At 37.9% G+C, this 24,008-nt stretch overlaps 1 protein-coding gene across 1 annotated transcript; it reads left to right on the top strand.

Moving 5' to 3' along the window:
* Positions 1–11,775: 11,775 nt before the first annotated feature.
* On the top strand, positions 11,776–13,364 carry LOC120288463 (WAS/WASL-interacting protein family member 1-like). Its single transcript, XM_039302450.1, has 2 exons — positions 11,776–11,889; positions 12,909–13,364. The coding sequence occupies exons 1-2, from the start codon at positions 11,776–11,778 to the stop codon at positions 13,362–13,364; spliced, it is 570 nt and encodes a 189-aa protein (XP_039158384.1).
* The last annotated feature ends 10,644 nt before the right edge of the window (positions 13,365–24,008 follow it).

Below are 24,008 nucleotides of genomic sequence, written 5' to 3'. Positions count from 1 at the left end.
CTTAAAAGGGTTAACAAAATTCCAAGTTAGGTTGTCTTCCTTGTGCTTCACATAAAACTATCTTCACAATCTCTCTTTAGCATGAAAAAATTGAAATACAAGACAATTTTTTTTTTTTAATTTTCCATCTTTAATTTTCTTTTTTTTTTGGGCCTGACATAATTGGCCCAAATTGAAGTAGAATTTTAAATTAATTTAAATTTACTAAGACGTGCTTACTGGATCAATGAAATAACACGTTCTTCATAAAATGTGCTTATTGGATTTCTTTTTGAGTGGGACTATTTCCACCCCTATTTTAATTAGGGTTGATACCACAAAAAACCTCAAACTAATATATTTGTGATAATTTTTTTTTCATATATTTATCCCAAACTAATTCTTTAACCACTAAAAACCCTAAGCTGATACATTTTTGACAATTTTACTATTTGTTGGTTTTTTTTTTATAAAAAAATTGGGTTAATATAATAAAAAGCCACAATCCGGTACACCTTTCAATTGTCAAGTGTGATCTAACTCAATAATATGACATTAAAATTTAACTAAAATCAATGGAGAGTAGATTTGCCACAGTTATACCAGTTTGAGATTTTTGGTAATAAAAAAATTAATTTTAGGTAAATTTGTCACATATGTTTCAATTTTTGATTTTTTGTGGTACTAATCCTTTTAATTAAGACATTTTTTTTTTCAATTGATTGATTGAAATAGCATTCCCTCTTTCTTCAAATTTTTTTTTAATCAATCTGACTATCAAAATTGATAATATTTTTATCATCTCTCTCAGAGGTTTCAAAAAGTAAATGACCCATTATACCAAACAAAATATTATCTTACCTTGCATCATGTTATCACTTTGTCTAGAGAAGGTTGTTAATTTTAATTTATGATATCATATTCTTAACCACAAAGGCTAAACGGAAGACTAGAAATTTATATTCATGATAAGTTGTAACACAATTAATTGCGTTTTTTTTTTTTATATCAAATAGTTTGAGTGAAAGTTTATTTCAAAGTTGAGAATTAAATTTCATTCTAATTATATAGTCAATCTTGATCAAAAACGGAAAAGAAACATTGATCAAAATATGGAAAAGGTTAATTTTTTGGAAGCATGATCAAAACATCGTTAACATTTAGATCATGTCTAAACAAAAAAATAAGCACAAAAAGGTAAAAAAGAGGAACTTATTACTGTACTACTTCTATCATGAAGAAAGTAATCAATATCGATAATAGATCCAATCTTATAGCAACGGCATCAAAATTTTAGAATACACTTAAAACTTTTCTTTGAAATATTTTAATGTGAGTCAAAAAGTGAAGAAGGTTTAACTAGATTGAAACGAGAGAAACATACATTGAAGAGAGGGATATTTTGGTTAATTAATTAATAAAAGGGAGTGACTTAGCCAAAATGAAGGTGGAAATAATGTATCTTTTCTTGTTTATGGATAAGTAGGGGCACGGGGACTAGCACAAACACCCTATGGTAATAGTCTATTTGAGTGGTAAATATCATCCATTATTGGAGAACATTTCTATGGAATTTCAATGATTTCATACCTATCCTAGGTATAATATCTACTATGATAAGTGTAGACTTTCATGGTGAAATTTATAAGACTATGACGATTACCACAATAGCTAAAGAGCTCAATGAAGACTAGCTAAAATGATGTAGATATCAACAAGAAGTGAACAAGTTAGACATGACAAGATGCTCATGAGAACTTGGAAGGACCATGGTGGATCTTTCATCAACATAGAGTCTTTGGAAGTTGATGTGCTCAAAAGTATCATTGGAAGTAGAATCGCAAGTCCTATGGTTTAACCATGGACAACACCAACTCACGGATGATAATGAGCATGTGTTACTATTGAGAAATAACGAACATTGAATCATGTTGATATTGAGTCATTGAAGATGCTAATTAATGTGTTCATCTAAAGCTAACTATTAGTCACGCCTTGAACTCCGAGACACGTGAACAAACCGTCATGGTCATGTAAATGCAACATTCCCAAGTAGTGTCGCCGACCCCATTTAAATTATTATGCGCATGCGGAACGTGCTAAGAAACCCCTGACAAAAACAAACGGGATAGGACAGCAGGAAAAATCAATTCAAAATCAAACAAGCATATTTTCATACATCATCATCATCAATTCAGGGTTTACATACACCAACAGGATCCAGAGACTATATGAACCAAAAATGGGTCAGAGTTTATGTGCATAAAAAATGGGTCAGTCTACATAACATGGATTGGTCCGCCAAAAAGAGGGACAGTCCTAAGACTACTAGTCGGCCCCGTTCGATGACCCACATCCTCAGGATCCGTCACCCAAGAGGCTGGGGGCGATGCGTTAATCACTCCACCGTCGGGAAGAACCGCCACGCCTTCACCCAAAATGGCGTTCATCACAGCCAACGGAATGTCCATGCTATCCAGTGGGCCAACCCTAACGCCATCGATTCCAAAACGAAACCAAGCCCTACACATATGAGGTACCCTAACATTCTCGGTCACCTGTACCCAAACAATGGACCTAACCAACTGATAGACCCAAGGACTTCCAGGGTCAGGAGCACTCTGCGTCGTCTGGTCAATCTCCGTCGACAGGCCACTCTTCTCAAGGGTACCGCCATATACGGCCCTGTAATATTTTCCCCAAACCGGGATGAGACTTTGTCTTAGCAAGTTCACCCCTCAAGTGGTCTAGTCACATAGCACAGAAGACTTACCTCGCCTTCTTGCCTTCCTGCAGGTTAGTACAATTCATATCACTCCAACATAAGTAATAATAAGAATGTAAACCGTCGGAACACAATCAATTTCACTCAATTTCGCAATCATAGCAAGCGTTCCAATTTATTATTCATCGCCACACAAGGGCATAGCCTACTCGCAATTCGGTGCTAAACCCGACATTTGAGATTTTCTAAATAAATCCATATTTTCCACAATCAAGACTCAATTTGCATTAACCACTCATCAAGACTCTAAATATACAAAGCCCAGCGATCGGCACGAAATTCGAGCAATTAGGATCAAAAATAATTTTTTGAGTTTTTTTAATAATAATATTTTAATAATTTCGGAATATAATATATATTATTAAATAATCCAATAATTTCAAAACATTTATTTAAATCATAAATAAATTCATTTAAGTCACATCAAGGCTTATATTAAAATAAACCTACATAACCTTTAAACTAAACATACTTTACCTTAATTAATCTCCTTAATCTAATCCACATCTAAATAAACTAACCTAACAACCAAATCTCAATCAACCTAAGCTAAACACACTTAAGGCATCATTAACCCGCTAATCAAGGTTTAGTGAGCTAAACTCACCGGAATCGCTTTCCGACGAGTCTCCGGCGAAAAGCACAACGACGCCGACGACAAATCTACATGGATCAACACCAAATGAGAACCAAAAGGCGGCCAAATCGAGCTTGGAAGGGCCGGACCTTGCTGGAATTCCAACCACTGACCGAGCTTGGAGGAGGCAGCACAGCGGCTGAATGGGCGGAGGAAAAGCGGAGGAGGACCGGCAGAAGCAACTAGGGCTTGGGACGGCGACTAGCGGCGACAAACGGCAGTGATGGAGGCTCCGGCGACAATGAGCAGCTGCTGGCGAGGAGGGATGACGACGCTGGAGGCTCGGCGGACGGAGGCGAGGCAGCTCGCATGTGGGACAACGTGCGGTCGAGCGCGGACGAGTAGCGACGGTGAGCTCCAGTGGCGAACGGCGAGCAGCGGCGATCAAGCGGGCGAAGGGGGGGTTCGGACGGCTGGCTGGTCGCACGCACAAGGCCTCTCTCTCTCCTCCAAATTCAAAAGGAAGAAGATGATGGGGACAAGGGGGAAGTAACATCCCACCTTTCCAAGAGCCCATCCCCACCATCCACTTGTCATCATCTTAGCCCATCTTGCCTCTCCCATGACATCACCTGTGATGTCACATCCACTAACTCCAACATTCCACAACTTTAGTCCAATAGGTTCAATTTCATTTTCCGTCGGGGCATAGAATCTTGTGAGGTAATTTCTTCAATTCCATTCAATTCTCTTCCAATTGAGTCCAAATTAAAGTCCATAAATTAATCCAATGATCCTAATAAGATTTGTGACACACCATGACTTTCAATTTCAAGATTCGATCTCAATTTTATGGTTAATTTCACTTTGGTACAATACTAGCGCGACCTGATCTACCGGGTAGCTTTTAGAAATTTCTATGTATTTGACCTGTGGTTGATTAATTCAAGCCACAATGTACATTTTTGACACATTGGCAACTCTCGGTTGTCAGGGTAATCTCAAGGTTTCAAACATGGGCACATAATACCCAATCGATAGAAAAGTCGGTCCAGTGTTGATCGACAAGAATTGTGCGATCCGGTGGAATCACCCACACCTGATCACATGTCTCTGTCAAGCCGACCTATCCCCGATCTCTAATTGATTTTTATTTGTGCCGCAATGACCCTTGCAGATTATCTCGGTCAAAAGGTCGCTTCCTGATCAAATTCTCGAGTCTGATGTATTAGAATTTCTTAATGGCTTCACCTGATAGACTAGTTTTCACATGAGTGGCCGACTCAAGGAAATTAACTATATGCGTGCCAATGAAATGCCAATCTCAATTTAATGAAATTAGAATTGGAAAATCGGGATGTCACAATTAGAGACAAAAATTATAGTCGTTAGTAGTAAGAGAGTCCATAGCAAGATAGTTGAAAACTATCAGAGAACAATTGATAGCTTTTTGTTCAAGCAATCAAAGTGACTAGTGATGTGACTCTCTCAACAGTCTCCATTTTAGGAAACCATGTTGATGACCGAGGAAAAATATTGCACGGGTGATCCTACCCTCAAACAACGGCTTTTAACTACTTGTAGTAGTTACTTGTGTCCTAAGACTTTCTCCAATGGGAAAATTGAAGATACCTATATAGAGGAGGATCAACAAAACTTAAGTATTAGGCCGAATAAAGAAAATTGATATTGTTTGTTGTTATTCTCTGCAAATCAAATTGTGTTATGTCCATATGAAATTTCCATTATAGTGTCCTTGTTGCTTTGTAATCTAGATAAGATCAAGTGTACAAGAGGAATAACAATATTTGAAACCAGATAGTAAGATCTATTGATTAATAGGATCTGTATTTATAGATTGTAACTTATCTTGGTGATTACTAGTGGATTTCAAATCGCACCGAGGTTGTTAGGTTGGAGAATGGATTTAGGCTTGGGGATAAAACCTAATTACTATAATTTGTCGTGTGCTATCTTTGAATAACACCAAGTGCACCTGGTATTATTTGGTTTTGTTAATTTCCAAGTGTTGATTGCTAATTTTTGTAAGATTTTTTCAAGTTTAGGAAAAAAAAAACCTATTCATTAGGGGTGAGCAACGGTCCAATTCCAACTCAAGAACAGCACCAAACTAGCTAGTTCTAGGTGGTTTCGGTTACAAAAATTTGGAATCGGCAATAATCGGACTGGTTCTTGATTCCAGGTGTGGAACCAAACTACACTTATGTTTTTGTAATAATCATTTTTTTCTTCTAAAGAATAAAGAGCAAAGGAATCTCCTTCTCTCAATTTTTTCTCTCAACTCAGTGGACACTCCCTCACAGTTGATTTTTCATTTTTCTCTTTGCATTCTTTCATCATTATTTAGATCTAGAACCAACAAGACCAATTTAAAGCTCATTTCTAAAACTGATGGGCTTGTGATCACTTCATAACTCCAGTCTACAACTGATGGGAATGAAGGGGCCGCTTTGAAGCTCATAGAACTGGACCTTTGGGGTCATAGCCGCTTCGAAGCTTAGATTTAGAACTGACAATGCCTGAGGGACGAGGATTTCCTCTACAAAGATTTTAGGGATGAAATCGAGACCTTAAATCACCAGGTTTCGGTCTCAACGCCCTCCAAATGGTCAAGCATGTTGGGTAGATAATTTGGGATGCACTTTGCCATGAGGGAGCTAAGTTTCAAGTTGGTTGAGTCGAGATTTGTCTTGAATCTATGCTGTGGTCTTCTTCGATGAGCCCCTCGATGGTAAGCACTTATCCATTTTTCTTCGTAGCACTGTGTCTAATCTTGAGTTTTAGGAAATTGAGCTTCTTAGTTTTGTTTTAGCTGCAATTGACGTATTGTGGAAGCTATTCCAATGCCTGAAATGCTTCACAAGGCTAACTTCTACTGCCTCCCACCCTTCGCCCTTCACAGGCCAACTATATAGCCTGGATCTTGGGTGGACCTAGGAATCAGTGATCTAGCACTTAAATTATTTGGCCTAACTCCAGGTTCCAAAATTTTGGAATAAAAAATCACTAGGTTGGTTCCCAATTCTAAGCTAGGAGTAGGACACTCAAGAATTGATCATCATTAACATTTTATTCCCTCTAAGTTGTATTGTTAGTCTTAGTATCCATTATAATGCAAAGTTTTTATTTTTATTCTTTTGATAACCGAGGACTCCACCACGAGCCCCATGTGCCCGGACAACACTGAAGGGCCGGGCCCCTATATCTCAGAGGAGACTAGCATAGGACCCCACCACCATTGCCTCCCACTTAAGACACTAGCACTTGGAGATTCAAACTTGCGACCTCGGCGATGAAGAGCAAGCTTTGAACTATCACAGCTGCCTACCGATAGGTTAGAATGCAAAGTTTCGAAGGTAAAAGGCAAAGTAATCGCAAGCTAAACAAAAGAAGAATGAAAACTCATTAGATTCCTTATAAAAAGTTGAGTTTTTTTCAATTAACAATTTTTTAAAGTTACAATGGATAAAGTGGGTCCCAACTTTGTTCAAACTCAATTGGGAGAGAAAAATAATTATTAAAATCACGTTGATATGTAATCGGTTGTTATTCGTTTATGGTTACTTTCTTTTTCTCTTTCTTCTTTTTGATCTTTGATTTTTTCTTTTTGGTACTAGTATGCGTTTCAGAGGTGATTCACTCCTGGGTGGACCAGTTCTCGACCAGCGACTCTTGATTTCGAAATTTTGGAATTGGGAATCCAATTGAATGGATCTGGAATCAAACTAGAATGGCTGATTCTAGTCTATCTCCTAGTTCTTAACAGTTGCCTTAAGAGGGGTGATGCGTGGGAGGCAGTGAAAGCCAGCCATACAAAACATTTCAAACATTGGAACACCGTTGATGTTTCTCTCACATCAATTGCTAGATAAATCAAATTGAGATGCTCAATTTCCCAATATGCAATATCACACAGTGTTGTCAAGAAAATGCACAAGTATTTACTATCGAAGGGCTCGTCCAAGAAGATTGTTGCAAAGGCTTGAGGGCTTGTCGAATAAGACCATAGGATGGGCCCTAAGATGAATCTTAACTCGGTCAACTTCGAATCTTTACTTGTTGGAGACGAAGTGCATCCCAAACAACTTGGCCCAGACAACCTGCTCAACATGCTCGACGAGTTGAATGGTGTCATAGATTGAGATACGGTGATTCAAGGTCTTGATTTTGTCATCAAAAGCTTCGAGGGGGAAATACTCATCCCTCAAGTGTTTTCAATTCTAGATATGAGCTTCAAAGTGGCCGCAACCCCATCAGTCCAATTCTAGATCTAAGCTTCAAAGCGGCCCTGTCGGTCCCATCTATTGTAGACTTGAGTTTTCAAGCGGACCCAACCCAGTCAATTCTAGATCGGAGCTTCGAACCAATCTAGTCGATTTGAGAATTGAATAATGAAAGAAGGGTGCAAAGAATTAAATTGAAAATATGGGAGTGATAGAGTTAGAATTGAGCTGGGAGCATAAACTAAGAGAGAGACTCTTTTACTTTTTATTCTTCAAGATGGAAAGGATTATAAAAAAACATATAGGCCCGCTCCAGACGGTTTAGTTCTACACCTGGAACTGGGCTGATTTTCATGGGAATTACCTAGAATTGATTGATTTAGTCTGATTCCTTAATTAGGATTGAACCGTTGATCGTCCCATTGCGTTTCATATAATATCATAGGCAAACAGTCACCACTCTCCTTTACAATCGGATAAGCAAGTTTTTTTTAATGAATAATTAAATAGTTAAAATATGTTTGTCACTTTTTTGAGCTTAATGGGTCTGTCCTTTCTCATTTCCCTGTTCTTTTTTAATCCTATCTTCTTCTTCTTTTGTCAAGGGACGGAAGCTGAAATATAATTAAACTAATAGACTATTCGCATGTGAACCTTTTATCAATTAAATGACAAGACCTTTTCTTTTTCTCATTTCTTAATCTTAAAAAAATGCGATGCCAAATAATAAGATGTTTGTTGAATGCTTGTGTATTATGATTTGGTCCACTCAATAGTCTTTTTCAGTGACCTTGCTACTTTCTAAATTAAATACGGACCGTAACATCTGTTTGGAAAGTAGATAAGACTCATATGTCACCCACCATTTTCAACGATTTAGATTCAATTTTGAATAAATATATTAAATTATTTAGCCATTTCTCATAATGGTAAGGATATGGACATCAACAATTTGGAAATTAAAAGTCAGACAATCTCTCTCCCTATTACACCTTGGTCGCAATGAACTCAGATAGAGACCGCACCTTGGTTCTTAAGTGGTTTGGCCTTAAGTGATTTTGTTGAAAGATATGCTTGTCCAATTGATACCTTAAAAAAATTTTGGGATTGTAATTGATTGCTATATCAATTTAGGATTATATTTTATACTTTAAGCAATATTCTTTCCTTTCATTATTCACCCTTTGTATTATATATTGGGTACTGTACATTGAGATTGTCATAAATGAAATACACAAAATACAATCTTCTCCCACATTCTTTTTCTCCATTTTTGTCATGATATCAAAGCTTCCTTTTCCTGGTAAAGCTTCTACACTTTCTTGGTTGCCTTTCGATTTTCCTTTGCTTTCTCGTTGTTGCCAAAAAGTCTAACTTGCAAAACAAGATTAACACTTCAGTGTAGGAATTGTTATTTGAATATTATCCAACCCTCAAATTTTACCAATACCTTTTACCTTCATCCCTTACCAATACCATTACGAAAGATCATTTATTTGCCTTTGAGAAACGAACTCTAGAGGAGTCGTCTCTATGAAGAACTTCACCAGAGTAGAACTGGCCTACTAGAGACGTCGTGAATCAGAAGCAAATTGTCCAGACCTAGCTAATCTAGTGGATTCCTTTTTAGGCCTTGCTGAATCAGGGACAGCCCATCATGGGCTAGCCCACTTTGAGCCAACTTAATCAAGCCAGTCTGTCTAATGGCTACTTGTCTAGGTACCATTCGGTCCATGGACTTATGGGTCGGCCCAAAATTTTCCATGGTCATAGAATCAAATCCACGAAGAGTAGATCTAGCCTAATGGGGGCCCACCAATCATAATTGGGGCAAACTAATCCACTCGGCTAGAAGAAGTCCATACTGGTCAAACATTCAAACTGAGTTAGAAGGGGAATCCCGACTCAATTCCCCAACCTAGCATTTTGCTGTTTTCAATCTCGGCCACTAATGGCCATTCAGAACCAGGCAACCCTCTTTACACTTCTAAAGTCGATGGGCCGAGCTTCGACTTATCACCACCAACTCACCAACTTGAAAAATTATTGGATGTGGTAACAAGAATTTCAATAGGCCCTCGTCATGTAGACAAGGACGGATCCCTCGACAAAACCGTCCCCATTGCAATCAACGAACACTCGGCTCGACTCTAGAAAAAATGTAACCAACTCGTCCGAATCTGGATAGAGAACTATATAGCCCTAGATGTGGCGGCTAGACTACCTCTGATGGAAGACTCGAGGTTATGTGGGAAAACATAAAAGAGATGTGGAAAATTGGATCAAGCAAAGCTATTCTCCATCACCAAGGCTATATCTAAATTAAAGCAAGGAAACATTTCATTATAAGGCGATTATAGAGGGAAAGGCTTTAGTGCTTTGGAATGAGTTGGAAGCTGCTAAAGAAAAGCTTAAGGGCCTGAACTCAACATTATAGCAGTATAAGGCGATTATAGAGGGAAAAGGTCACCCGCTTCCTCCTTATTTTGAAAGACACTTACCTCACTTTTCGGTCTTAGGTGCTGGCCATGGATTTGGTGCCCTCGCTTGGCTAGATCTACCAGCTAGCCATGTAGGAAGAGAGTCAGGGCCTCTCTTCATCGGAATACATCAAGGTGAGGGAGAGTGTTTTACTTGAGGCTTAGACCAACCCACAATAGAGGGCTCTGGCAAACAGGGCACAAAATGAAGGAAAGAGGCGAACTACCCTAAGGCAAACGAAAGAAGAAGGTAGCAACTTTAAGAACCTTAGGATCGATAGCCTAAATTTGGCATTATGATCAAACGGTCCATGTCTATCTTTTTCGGCTGGTGGATCAGACAGTCACCATGAGGCCACATCAGCCCCAATCTTTAAGTCTTCGAATGGGCTGAATTTGCTAGCCCATACATAAAAAGGTGGCTCAAGTTCTAAAGGAAAGGGTAAATTATTTGTGACTATTGCAGGAGTCCGCATCATATTGTTGACACCTGTTAGAAGTTGTAGGAGATGTTTGGTGATAAAGATAAAAAAAAAAAAAAAAAAAAAAGGAATTTGTAGTTGCTTATCAAGTCATTGACCAATGTGCTGTAATAATTCATCAGGCAATTACTCATGACCAATACCAACAGCTCATGAAGGCCTTGAAGAAATTGGATACCTTTGAAAAACTAGAATTTTTTCAAGTACTTCTTATTGTCTGATGAGCTCGATACCAAATGATGCATGGATAATTGATTCAGGAGTTAGTGACCCCATTATCTGCAACAAAGGTTTCTTTTCTCATGTTTATAAGTAATTATCTCATCCTATCACCATTTGCCTTCCAAATGGAAATGTTATGTGTGCTAGGAACAGTAAATCTTAACCCCTTCATTACGCTCCAAAATGTCCTTTATGTTCCAAATTTCCATTTCAATCTTATTTATGTTTCCAGAGTTTGTGAGGACAATCCTTGTTGTGTCATTTTCAACTTTGATAATTGTTTCTTTCAGGCCCTTTCAACTAGCAATCAACCAAAAAAAAAAAAAAACTAGCAAACTAATGGGCTTGGGTAGTACTTTGGAAGGGCTCTATTTTTAGACTAGTTTTCCACATAATTTTGATTTGTCTAGTACTTCCTTGAATAAACGATCATTGCATAATTTTGGGGTAAGTACACTATCAGTGCTAAAAGTTGTATACGACGCTCACTTTGGTGCCAACAAATTTGAAAAATGATCATTTTAGTGTTAACACAGATCAAATTAGCCGGAAATCTGACGTGGCACTTTTTTTATTAATTTTTGAAGCTAATGTGACTCGCCGGAGAGTATAGTCAGCATTTAAACAACAAAATGACGCCGTTTGGTGTCTTTCTCCCAATTCAAAACCCTAAATCCCCAAATTGAGAGAGAGAGAGAGGAGGCATGGCATGGGCTTCCCGTCGTCTTCTTCCCCAAAGAACAACACCAACCAATAGTGACACCAGAAGCGCACCAGCACAACACCAGTAGTTTTCCAGAAAAGAAACCACGCGCTCACCTCCACTCTCCCCCAATAGTTTTCCCCCATTTTCAATCACCTTATCGACCTTTCAAATCCCTAAATCTCAGTCCCACCACCACATTTTCCCAAGGAATATCGCTGGATGCAGAGGAAGCACGAGCTCGAAGAATCTCCAGAAGCACGAGCGATACGGTCAATGGTAGCCGCAAAGATCTAGAACACCATGGAGGTCATCAGCGAAGCCAGCTGCGACGACGGTGGCGGCCGTGGCCCCACCATCCCCTTCTTCACCCTCGCCGTCGACACCTCCCTCTCCTTCCCCGAAATGTCTCCTTGTGTCATGTGCGTCCCTCCCCTTCCCTTGTCGACTCTCGCATTCCTGTTGTCCATCGCGATTTTGTTTTTTGTTTTGTCTTGTTGTGGTGAGCAACTATGACGGAGACCAAGCGACGGTTGTCAAGGGACGGTGGTCTAAGCGACGGTGGCGAGCAACAGTGGCCGAGCGACGACGGCCAAGCAAGCTAGGTTGGTGTTGGGCAAAGATCAGATAAAAAACCATAATTTCAATCCCCAAATGAGTTGTGCGGTGTCGTTTTGTGAGACCATCCACTTAGGACGGCAAAGCGACGTCGTTTTCTTAAGGAGGACAGAAAACGACGTCGTTTAAAAGCCATTTCGATTTTTTTTTTTAAATATAAAAGTCACGTAATCATTTTGGCCAGAATCTCTCACTGGTGGCACCAAAGTGATCATTTTTTTTCCGATTGGCACTTAAGTGATCGGACGGAAACTTTTAGTACCAAAATGAGCGTTATACACAACTTTTGGCACCGATAATGTACTGTTGACACCTATTTAAATTTAATTTTTAGGAATAGAAGATAATCTTTGATTAGATGAATTTTTTTTTTTAAAAAAATTGAATTCAAAAACTCAACCGTGGGATTTTGGAGCCACTTTGTTGTTGAGAGGTTGAGCGAAAATCTCCACCGGCGAGAGGTTGAGCGAAAATCTCCACCGGCGAAACGAATTCGAGTTTTCACTTTATAGATAGTGGGCTTCTCTTCATCTTTCGGGGGTCTTCGTCTTTCGTCGAAAGAGAAAAATAGAAAAGTGAGGAGAGTTTCTCTTGGTAAAAAAGAAAGAAAAAAGTCTTCTGAGAGGAGAAAAGGGAGAGCAAGTGGGAAAGAAAAAAGAGGAAAGTGACGTGAGAGAGAGATGTGAGAGCAGAGAAAAAGAGGAAAGAAAAAGAATAGCAAAAAGAGGGAAAAGAAGAAAAAGTTTAATCGGCAGGGGGGATTGGACGTTTCGTTCATCCTTTTTCCCCCTGCACTCGCCGGAATTTGCTGCCCGCAGACCGACGGCTCCTCCTCACCGGTGCACCACCGGGTCCGCACCTGCGCCATCGCGTTCACCCAACCGCGCCACCGCACCCCTGTGCTGACGCCTCCGCCTGCTGCCTTCGACGACCGAAGCTCTGCACCGCCGGCCTTGCTCCTCCCCAGCCACCGGTTCCGCTTCTATTTCACTACCCCCGCTCAACCCAGCGCCCGACGTGCTACGCCGCCGGAGCCGAAGACCAGCAAACAACGTCCCCGCTCGCCTCACCCGCAACCCACGAGACTAGCGAAGCCGCGGCTGCCCCCGCTCGCTTCGGGCTCCCCGCCCGATCTCTTCGCCGCCCGCATTGCGCCTCTCCGAAGCTCCGAACCTATCCCGAGCCCCCTTGTGCCGAGCGACGCCCACAACAACACTCCACCGGTTTCTTCCGCACCTCAGCAGCTCGCGACCACCGCGCACCCCCTGCCCTAAGTGACGCCACTCCACATCACCGCCGGTCCGAGATCTTCTACTCCGCCGTGTTCACACCAGCCCTCCTCGCCGATCAAGCCGCCGGACTCCACGCCGTCACGAAGACCCGCCTTTGCTCCAACGCCTCTGCAGATCCCACGACGGCCCCTCTTCCGATCAGCACTTGCACCTGGAGTTTTCCGGCCCGCGACGCCCTTCGCCGATGGTTCGCGCCAACACCCGCGACGCCCCCCCATTGCCATCTTTCGCCCAACGCTTGACGTCCGGTTACCGCCGAACCTCGCCGAGCTCCGACGGACAGCCCTTGCTCCGAACCAGGACCCATCACCCTTGGTGAACTACCATTGCAGGCTACCACTTGTGCAGGCGCCATCCCTCGAGAAAGCCGTATCGGGAATAAGTAGAATTCTTGGGCTAAATTTAGTTCGAATATTCGAACTCATAGTTTTTTTTTTTATTTTATATATTCTAACTTGATTTGTTTTGATTTATTTTTATCATTAGGAAGTTTGTTATATTAAGTTATGATAATAAAAAATATTGACCCACGAGACGTCGGGTTAGATTTTTGATTATTTTGACTTTTTATGGCAAAATTCATGAATTACTTTGCATCATTGATTCATATTAAAATGCCATTGATTTACATGGATGGATTTTTATTTTGGCGTGTTATTATTATTTGCTCATCATATATCATGCATCATATTAGGTATTTAGGTCTATACACATTTCACATTTGAAGCAACGCATTTTTGTTTTTAAGATTCATGTAGAATTAGGATGATTTTCCTTTAATAAAACCAAAACACAAAAAGTATAAAAAAACAAAAAAAAAACAAAAAAATGTTATTTAGGTTATATAGATTTCATAATGTGTACACCACATGTTGTGCTTTAGTTAGTGGGTCATAGGTTAATGCTTTAATATTCTCGTCGTGTAATTTTTTTAATAAAAAAAAGCCAAGGATTAGTATTCCATTATTACCTTTTAATAAGAATTATTAAGTCATTTAAAAAAGAAAACACAAGAAGGTCATTTACTTGGTTAGTTAATAAATTAGTTTATAATTAATCCCATTTCATGTCATCATTATTTAGTGTAGGTTGCATATGTGCAATAAAAAAATCATAAAAAACATAAAAAGAGCATGCATATAGAATTATCATGTCATTCATCCCATATCATGAAACACATGCATATTTAAGATTATATAAATTAGATTGCATACATATAGTGATAGTTCAAGTTATGCTACATGAATTGCATCTCATATGTCATTAAAGTAAAACTCATGCATATCAAATTTAAATTAAGATTGCATACAATTAACATTTTTTTAAAAGAAAAAGAAAAATTAGGTGTCATATCATTTAGAAATCATGTTTAGGGCATGCATTTTTATTAGCATTTTTATTGAATGTTATTTTATTGATTATGCACTCGCATGACCACCATTTGCATGTTAGTAGTTTAGGTTAAAATTAATTAACATTGTCTGCTAAATATTTTTGAAATTAAAAATAAAAAGGTACCGAAATGGCGTTAGACTAATCTAGCGTAACCATATCCCCGGACCTACTGAATCTCTGGTTCGCAATAGTAAAGCATTCTCCCATACTTTACTTGGGTTTCTAACCAACCCTAATTGGTTAGCGGCGGCTCCAAATTGAGTATAATTGCATGTTTGAATAGATTAATTTCTTAACATCAAGTCGCGATTGGTAGGACTTGGGAGAGTCCGCGCCAAGTCTTCAGACTTAGTAATCCATTAGCCTCTTCTTTAGGTAATTCACCCTTCGAAAATTTAGGTCGCGACAAACACTCAATCAATTCATGCACAATCCAAAATAGTCTCACATGAATGTCACTCTTAAGGTTGTGAAGTATTTGAAGATATGCCTGGGAATGGGGATACTCATTTCTCGGAAGTGTAACATGGAGATGTTACCCTATTGCGACACGACCACTTGTCCTATGACTCGAAGGTCCATTACGGGTTCTACATTAGACTTGGAGAATCACTACTTTTGTGGAAAACAAAGAAGTAGTCAACTGTGTTGTTATCATAAGCTAAATATGAGTATCGAGCTATGGCCAAGACAGTTTGTGAAGTAATATGGATACGAGGTCTACTTCTGGACCTTGGGGTACAAGTCAAAGGTCCAACCTTACTATTTTGTGACAACAATCTAACATTTTGGTGGCAAATCCTATAGTAAATGAAAGAACAAAGCATATAGAAGTTGATTACCATTTCACCTATGACAAGGTTCAAGAAGGGATAATCGAGACAAGAGGAATTAGAATCACGAAGCAATCGGGGGATATCTTTACTAAGCCTCTATGCCAAAGACAACATGCATATCTTCTAAGCAAGCTAGGCATCTTGGACACATATAAGCTGCCAGCTTGAGGGGGAATGTTGGAAGATATGCTTGTCTGATTAATACCTTGAATCATTTCAAGATTGTAATTGATTACTGTATTAAGTTAGGATTAGATTTGATACTTTAGGCTGCGTTTGGTCGTCTGGATTTCTAAACAAGATATGACTAGATAGGATATGATAAGAAATCCATGGATTTCTTTATATCCTATCAACTATTTGGTGAACTATGGATTTAAAGTCGGATATCCTCATAATCTACCTATCTACTGTTTGGTAAACTACGAAGTTAAAGTCGTATATCCTCATATCCTATCCTATCTACTGTTTGGTGAACTACGAAGTAAATTCGGATATTCTCATATCCTATTTAATCTACCGTTTGGTGAATTACGGATTTAAAGTCGAATATTTTAAAAACCATAACAGTAGGCAAGTACAAATTTGCAGGTTTAATATTCACAAAATCATCCAAAAAAATATATCTTTTTCAAATTAACAGATTATCATTGAATTTCATGATTACGCATTGTAATAATCTTTTCCGTTCCTTTGAAATAATCTTTTGGTTACCCCCTTCAACATCTAACGTTTTTAGAATAACCTCAATTTCAATATGTTCCCTTTGAAACAAGAATTCTTTTTCTCTCTTACAAGTTTTTGTTTCCATTTTGTTACAGGTCTAATACCATATCAAACAAATGTCCAATTAGAACAAAGCATAAAGTCCGAAGTTCATTCTCTCTCTCTCTCTCTCTCTCTCTTCCAGCTGCCACAAGGATGCAATGATAGTTAATCACATTAACGAACGATCTCTGAACAATTCGCATTTATAAAGTACATTACATCTGTTGAGTATCAGCCAGCTACATTTTGACCAAAGTAAACTCATGTTCATGTCCATATAAAGTAGTAGATGCGAACTGTCTTGATTTAAGCCTCCTTTTAAGTTCGTGGCTAGGTTCTCTGCCAAAGAGAAAGAGAAACTATCTAGGAAAATAAAAGACAAAGATAAAGAATATTGTAGATAATGGTTTTCTTGGCAATCCACATAGAGATAAACTTTCAGGCCACATCCACCCTTTTCAGGTCATGGCTACAACTGAAAGCTCCAAAAAAAAGATAACATTAAAGCTTATAGCTAGCCCCAAAAAACCTATAAAAAGAAAAAGAAAAAGTAGGGAGAGAAAACATATCTCCTACAAACTCAGAAACAACTCAATATAACTAAAATCATAAACACCAAATATAAGACTCTAAGACATATGTCCAATTTGGAACAAAGCTTAAAGTGCTAATCCGATATGACTTCATTCACTACAATCCATCACTCCCAATCATCACTCATTCTCTTCTCTCATCTCTTGGAGAAGTAATTCCACAAACGCCTTCATGTCGTCTCCTTGAAATCCCAAAAATAGATAAATATTCTCACGATCCTTCACAATTTTCTACATAATTTTATTCTATCCATAGTACCTAAAGACATTTTAAGAAGCTCCTCATTGATTTTTCGTTTGTCATTATCCAAATCCTTACCATGTCCGATGCGGCTAGCAATCATCTTATTCTCTTGTTAGCTTTTTCCAAGAATGAGCCAAAAGTTCTTGCTATCTCAACTAAGCCAATAGCCCATTGTCACTTGATTTAGCCCTTTTATCTTCTTGAAGAATCAAAAACATTTTTTTTCTGAGAAGATGATAGTGGCGGTAAGTTTTGACTTACACCATTGGTTGCCATATTATCATGATTTTCACCTTTCTCATGATCTACAGTCGCATGAGCTTCTGAAGGGTCTTCACTGAGATTTCCCTTGGCACGGTCTTTTCCAAATATGGTTGCTAGTCGATCATATTGAGGGAACCACTTGCCTCTCAAAGAAGCAACTCTTGGATAGGTCTACAAAGAAAATATATTATTTTGTTAAAATGAAACAATTAATAAAGAAGAAAAATGAGAAGAAGTGACACAAACCTTGCAATATTTTTGCCAACTATCCTCAAAATGAATATCAACACAATGTTTTTCATGGTCCCACCCAAAGCCACTTTGATTCCTCAAGTCATAAATCTGATTATACAAGTTTTTCAAGTTTTTCATTTTCGATTCTATGTGAGGATTACCCTTGATGCAAGAACCAGGGAACTTTTCTTCAAACCACTTCTCTGACATAATCATGTAACCACTCTTGATGCCGTTATTGGCTTTCATTCCTCGTGCAACTAATTCTTCAAAACCATCTAGAAGTGCATTTTCTTTATCTATTGTCCATACATGTCAGTCTCTCTTTGTTCCCCTTCCTTGAGTTTGACTAAAATTGCTACCTTCCATTCCTAAACATCTCATTGCAATTTCAGAAAATTTAATGATGGAAGATAATGTGGTAGAGAAAATTTAATGATAGAAACAACAAAATACTTCAAATTTAAAAAGATAAAGTCATAATTGAAACATTATATAGAAAATATGTCTCAATAATGACAAACTAGCACCATATTACACATGTCTAATAGAAATGGAAAAACAAATAATCTTATAATGCACATCTTGCAACAATGGGAAACAAATAATTTTTTTAAATAATATAAAATCATACAACTCCTCCATGTCCTTGACTTGTATTCCACTCATTAAACATTTGTACTGCCAAATTTTGCATCCATGTTGTCCAATGATCCGACGGCTCAACAACATCAATTGTTTCCACATCTTCAATAGTGGTAGCAACTTCATCTAACTATGCCTCGATTGGATCAATAGCCATTTCTCTTCTTATCAAGTTGTGCAGAAGGCAACAAGCTATGATTATTCGACCTTGTGTTCTAATTGGATAAAAAGATGGACTCCTAAGAATAGCCCACCATAACTTAAGTAGACCGAAGCATCTTTCTATGACATTTCTAGCTTGAGAATGCTTCATGTTGAAGTACTCCTCGGGGGAATTTGGTGTACGATCTTTTGTCCACTCAGATAGATGGTATCGAGTACCTCTATAAGGAGCAAGAAAGCCCTCCCCATTTGTGTATCTAGCATCTACAAGATAATAATTACCTAATAACAAATGATAATTTTATTAATTGTCTTAGAACCTTTAAAACCTACAATATATAGAATGCAATATATTGATAAAGGCTCATCTTACCAACGGGGATCTTCAGATCATTGGGTTTAAATAAAGCATCTCAAAGCACTCTAGAATCCGCTATTGAGCCTTCCCATCCAGGTAAAACATAAACAAATCTCATGTCACATGAGCAAACTCCTAATACAGTGGACACAACCTCACCCTTTCTATTTTAGTACCTTGGTTTATCAACCTCTGGAACACGTACCTTTATATAAGTGCCAGCTAATGCTCCTAAGCAACCCTAGAAACATAAAATTAATAAAATAACATTCTCTTTAAAGTATTAAATTAGTCCATGAAATAGCATGACAAACATACCTTAGACCATTTCCATCTCTTGTTGGCACATTCCTCTGGAACTGGTTCAAGTGAGATAAGAATCACACTATGCATTCTTATCACCGCATTTAAAACTAAGTTAAAATATTTACTTATTGTCTCCCCAGACTTCATAAATCTGAACTTGATGACTCGATTTTTCACGTGATGGGCAAGTATATGTAGAAACATGGCCATTTGTTCTTCAATAGTTACAAGTCCATATTCTTTTAACCCACCAATTGTATGTGCCAACTCGCATAGTAGAGTAAATGTACGTCTATCCATCCTAAGTTGTTCCACGCAATTCAAGTCATTGCTCTTAATGAGGCGGTTAAGGTGATCTAAACGAGCTTGGATTCTAATAAATGTCCGATCCTTCAATATATGCTTGCAGTAGTGCCTTTCAGCAGCAGTGGACACTACTAGCATATACATCATAGACAAAAGTAACATTTCGAGACAAGTACAAATTAATAGGTTAGATAATAGAAAAATATATAAAATAATATCTTTTTTTAAATCAGCAAATTTCAAGGAGGTTCTCCTTCCTCCTTGCAGTAAGGAGAAAATCCTTAATCTTGTGGATTTGGTTCGGCTGTTTGTCAAAAATTTAGAAAGGACATATAAGTTCTAGGGGCATCGAAGATATCGAATATTTTGCACAAAAGCATAAAGGCCTTTATGAATCTACAGATTCAAAACTGCCAAGAAGAGAGCAGTTTTTGGCTATTCATCAAAGAACCATAAGGTATTATTCAACCAAATTTGTGACAACCAAAAGCAAGCAAGCAAACAATCAAGTTTTCTGAGGGAATGAGGAGCCACATCAAATACCGTAACACCCTTTCATCATGAGCACATGCCTATAAAACATTCGATGGTGCTGGACTCACTAAACAGGACCTATATGCAGGTTTAAACTTTAAAAAGCTAGGGGCGAGACACAATCTATAGCTGGGCATGTCTACATCTATATGTCACTACAGTAGACTACATAATAGCTTTGTCTCAATGAATCCCATCATGTGCTAATAGATAAAACAAAATTCGATGCGCCGGACTAACAGAAGTTGCATGCAAATTCAATCTCAAAACACCAAGGAAGAAGCATCAATCTATAACCAGGGCATGTCCGCACCCATACATCACAGCAGTAAATTGGGGCCTATATGCAGCTTTAAACATTATAAAAAAAATCTCTTTTTTACATCGCAGAGTAGGGATATAACAAAAAATCTCTCCACCATAGCACTTTGCCACAAACGTATAATAACAATTTTGGAAAATAAGCCCTTTGGATGGAAATAATGTAAAAACAATTATGCAAGGACAAGTCGTATTGTTGATCAGAGCTCCAACTAAAGACCATCCCTACCCCGCCCTATCGACGTGCCCACCTTGTGCAGCGCCAAATGCTAAAATAGATGAACTATTAAAATTTCACTTCCATGAACACGATCTCCAATCAACCAGCAAAAAAGCCAATAGAACTATGACCTACTTAAGCCGAAACATAGATGAAACAGGAAAACAATCCACAACAAACCTTACAGCTACTTTAGAAGTCAACGTTTGAGAGAGAGAGAGAAAGAGAGAGAGAGAGGCATGATTATTTACCTTCGCAAATTCGTCGCTTCAGAAAAATTTTGATGTGAACCGGAGAAGGCAGAGAGAGGCATGATTATTTACCTTTGCAAATTCGTCGCTTCCAAAAAATTTCGATGTGAACCGGAGAGCTATCAAGGAGAAGACTTCGACGTCGATACTTTGGGAACAAAGGAGTTGGAGTTGTCTGTGGGTGAATGGTGAAGAAAGAAAAAAGCGTAGGATTTTATGTTTTGGATAAAAGAAATCCTATCCAATCTTATCCCACCATTCCACTTGGATTTTTTAATCCGGGTTATATCCCCTCTATATCTGACTTTATCCTATCCTAAACATCTACCAAACACGGGATATGATAAAACATATCCTATCCTGGTTTTTATCTGGTCGACCAAATGTAACCTTTAGAGAATAATCTTTCCTTTCATTATGAAATACACAAAATACAATCTTCTTCCACATTCTTTTTCTCGTTTTCTGTCAAATTCTATTCTCAGCCTAAATTGAGAGCTGCTTGTGGTTCTAAAAGCTAAACCACCCCACCAATTCTAGATCTGAATAATGAAAGAAGTGTACAAAGAATTAAATTATAAATGAGAATGAGGGAGCCATAATTAAGCTGAGAGAAGAAATTGAGAGAGGGAGACTCCTTTACTCTTTATTCTTTAAGATGAAAATATTTATAAAACAATATATTGGTTCAGTTCAAGTGGTTCAAATAATTCTACTGTGCACCCGGAATGTGGTTCAGTTTTAGAGAAATCGATTGAAGCCCTAGAGTTCCATTCTTCAAAAGAGAATACACTGTTATCTCAATAATTCTACTGTGCACCCGGAATGTGGTTCAGTTTTAGAGAAATCGATTGAAGCTCTAGAGTTCCATTCTTCAAAAGAGAATACACTGTTATCTCAAGGGAAGGAAATGAACGTACTGTTTTATTCTATCTCTCGACATTCCTTTCCTCCATTTTCATATTTATCAGTAGTTATTTTCATTTAAAAAATAAATGTTACCTTCCTCTTATGGGCCCTTCCCTTATGGGTCGGGTTTGGCCCAATATGGGCAGATGGGCTTGACTTGGCCCATCAAATAAAAAACCCATCAGAACATTTAGCAAAATGAGCAAGGGCTGCTTGACACGAGAATGGGGAAAGTGATTCCCGTTTTTCAAAAAGGGAAAGTCTTTTTCCTTAATTTTACAAGACCTTTTTCTATGGGTGGAAATTATTTTCTTTGACCCATTTGTTTTTCTTGGGTCACATAGCAGAAAATCCGATGACCGATTTGTTTTTGTTGGGTCATATAGCAGAAAATCCGTCCAATCTTTCCTTGAAAAACATTTTAACATAAACAAATTGAGCCAAGTGTATTTGTTACACTTAGAATGAATTTTAGAAACATTTTCTTAAGAATTGTTGTTTATATCCCTTACAAAAATAAATAAACAAAAATATTTTCATCATCCACTATAATGAAATTATTTTTAGCAATGATCATTTTTATGAAAATATATTCCAAATCATTTATTTTCCACGTAACAAATAGAATCTTAAGGGTGCATTTGTTTCATTGAATACTTCATGATAAAGGAAAATATTTTCACGAAAATCATTTTAAAGGGAAATGGTTATCTTTCATTTATTTGGTGGCTTAGAAAAAGTGGTTTCATTATTGCCAAAAGAGAAGTTCTTCTCTCCTAATTTAATTTTTTTTTCTTTTTTAGTCAATGGAAAATGTTATCTATAAATCAATATTTTTCCATCATCCAAACACCGAAAATTCGGAAATTAAATTTCTGAGAATAGTTTTCTTTCAAACTAATGTACCCAATGATCACTTGTATTATTCTAAATAAATAGTCTATGGAAATTTTTTTAATTATCAGTAATAATTTATGTTTAAATGTTTTTGTAATGATGAAAATCTCCTACAAATTATTCATTTGTCGTAAAATAAACAGAGCCTAACCTTATTCCGCTTCCTCGCTCTTCAAGCAAAGTAGTCCCCAGACCAAGGGTTGATGATATTCTTCTTTTTTAAGAGCAGAACTTGAAACGGGCTTTGAGGACTCTATGTCCACTGCCTTATCCATCAATTTATTATGAATGTGGAGGTCGTAAGAAGTACCCTATCGAAGCATCTTCCTTGAAAAAGCCGTCGGCATCGCCAAGTGACAAAAGCCGCTGGAATCCTCATATTATGTCCAAAAGGGTGACCCTGCACTTGCAAGATGGATCGAAGGAGGAAGCCGCCGAGACGAGACTGAAATCCCTTCTCCCTCTATCACTGAAAAGCCTCTCTTCGCCTGTCGAGTGGCCACTTGCTGAACTCGCCTTCATTGCCTGAAGATGTACGTCCCCAGTAAAATATTTCACATACTTTCTCCCTCTTTCTGTGTGTGTGTATATATATATATATATATATAAATACTTATTTTTACATGAACTTGCATTGCAGGATTTGGAGAAGCATCACCTGAAAGGAAAGCGGCGAATCATCTGCACAAGAAGATATTCATTTACATTTAGGATCGACAATGCTTACAGTCTGAGGTTCAGAAGATCTGACCCTGCTGTTGCTTCATTTTCATTTGCTACAGTTCGAGGCACGGAAATTTTGACTGATGCTCGATACTCGGGCGAAAGATACCTTTTTATCGATTCACGCCTAATTTATTGATGGATTAACAATGTTGTCAAAGTCAATTCAAGGGTTGTAGCGTGTAGGCAGGTTTCTCTACGCTTGACCTTGGTGCAGAAATTGCACGGATAAGCGGTTGCTTGCATTTATCCGAGTTCATGTTTTTAAGGCAGTTATAAGCTTTCAAGAGCTTTAAACAAACTGCTGAATTTATATTTTCTCTGTTAAGTAAATTTGCAAGGGAATGAACCATGAACAAAAATCTGTTGGAAAGTTTTGAACTTTTTTTATTTAATGAAAAATAAATGATTTGAAAAATATTTTTCTAGAAATGATTATTCATATAGCTTAAATTAATTGGTTATTGAATTCTTTTTCATTATCAACAATAATTTATTTGTAAACGTTTTCTTAATAATGAAAAATTTTCTTGCTTATTTATTTTAATAAATAATATAAATGATATTTTTAGCAAAATATCTTGTAAATTGTACTTTTTTGTTTTTGGTCAAACAAAGGAAGCCTCAATGACACAAAACAGTATGCTGACACAAATGAAT

This window comes from Eucalyptus grandis, chromosome 9 (genome assembly GCF_016545825.1).
Source record: "Eucalyptus grandis isolate ANBG69807.140 chromosome 9, ASM1654582v1, whole genome shotgun sequence".
NCBI lineage: Eukaryota > Viridiplantae > Streptophyta > Magnoliopsida > Myrtales > Myrtaceae > Eucalyptus > Eucalyptus grandis.
The sequence above is the reverse complement of the archived record's forward strand: the minus strand, read 5'-3'. Positions and strand labels throughout refer to the sequence as shown.

Coding starts and splice junctions, on each gene's coding strand:
- LOC120288463 (XM_039302450.1), top strand. CDS start 11,776: ATGGAGGTCATCAGCGAAGCCAGCTGCGACGACGGTGGCGGCCGTGGC. Junction 11,890..12,908: donor TCCCCGAAATGTCTCCTTGT/GTCATGTGCGTC, acceptor TGCTGCCCGCAG/ACCGACGGCTCCTCCTCACC.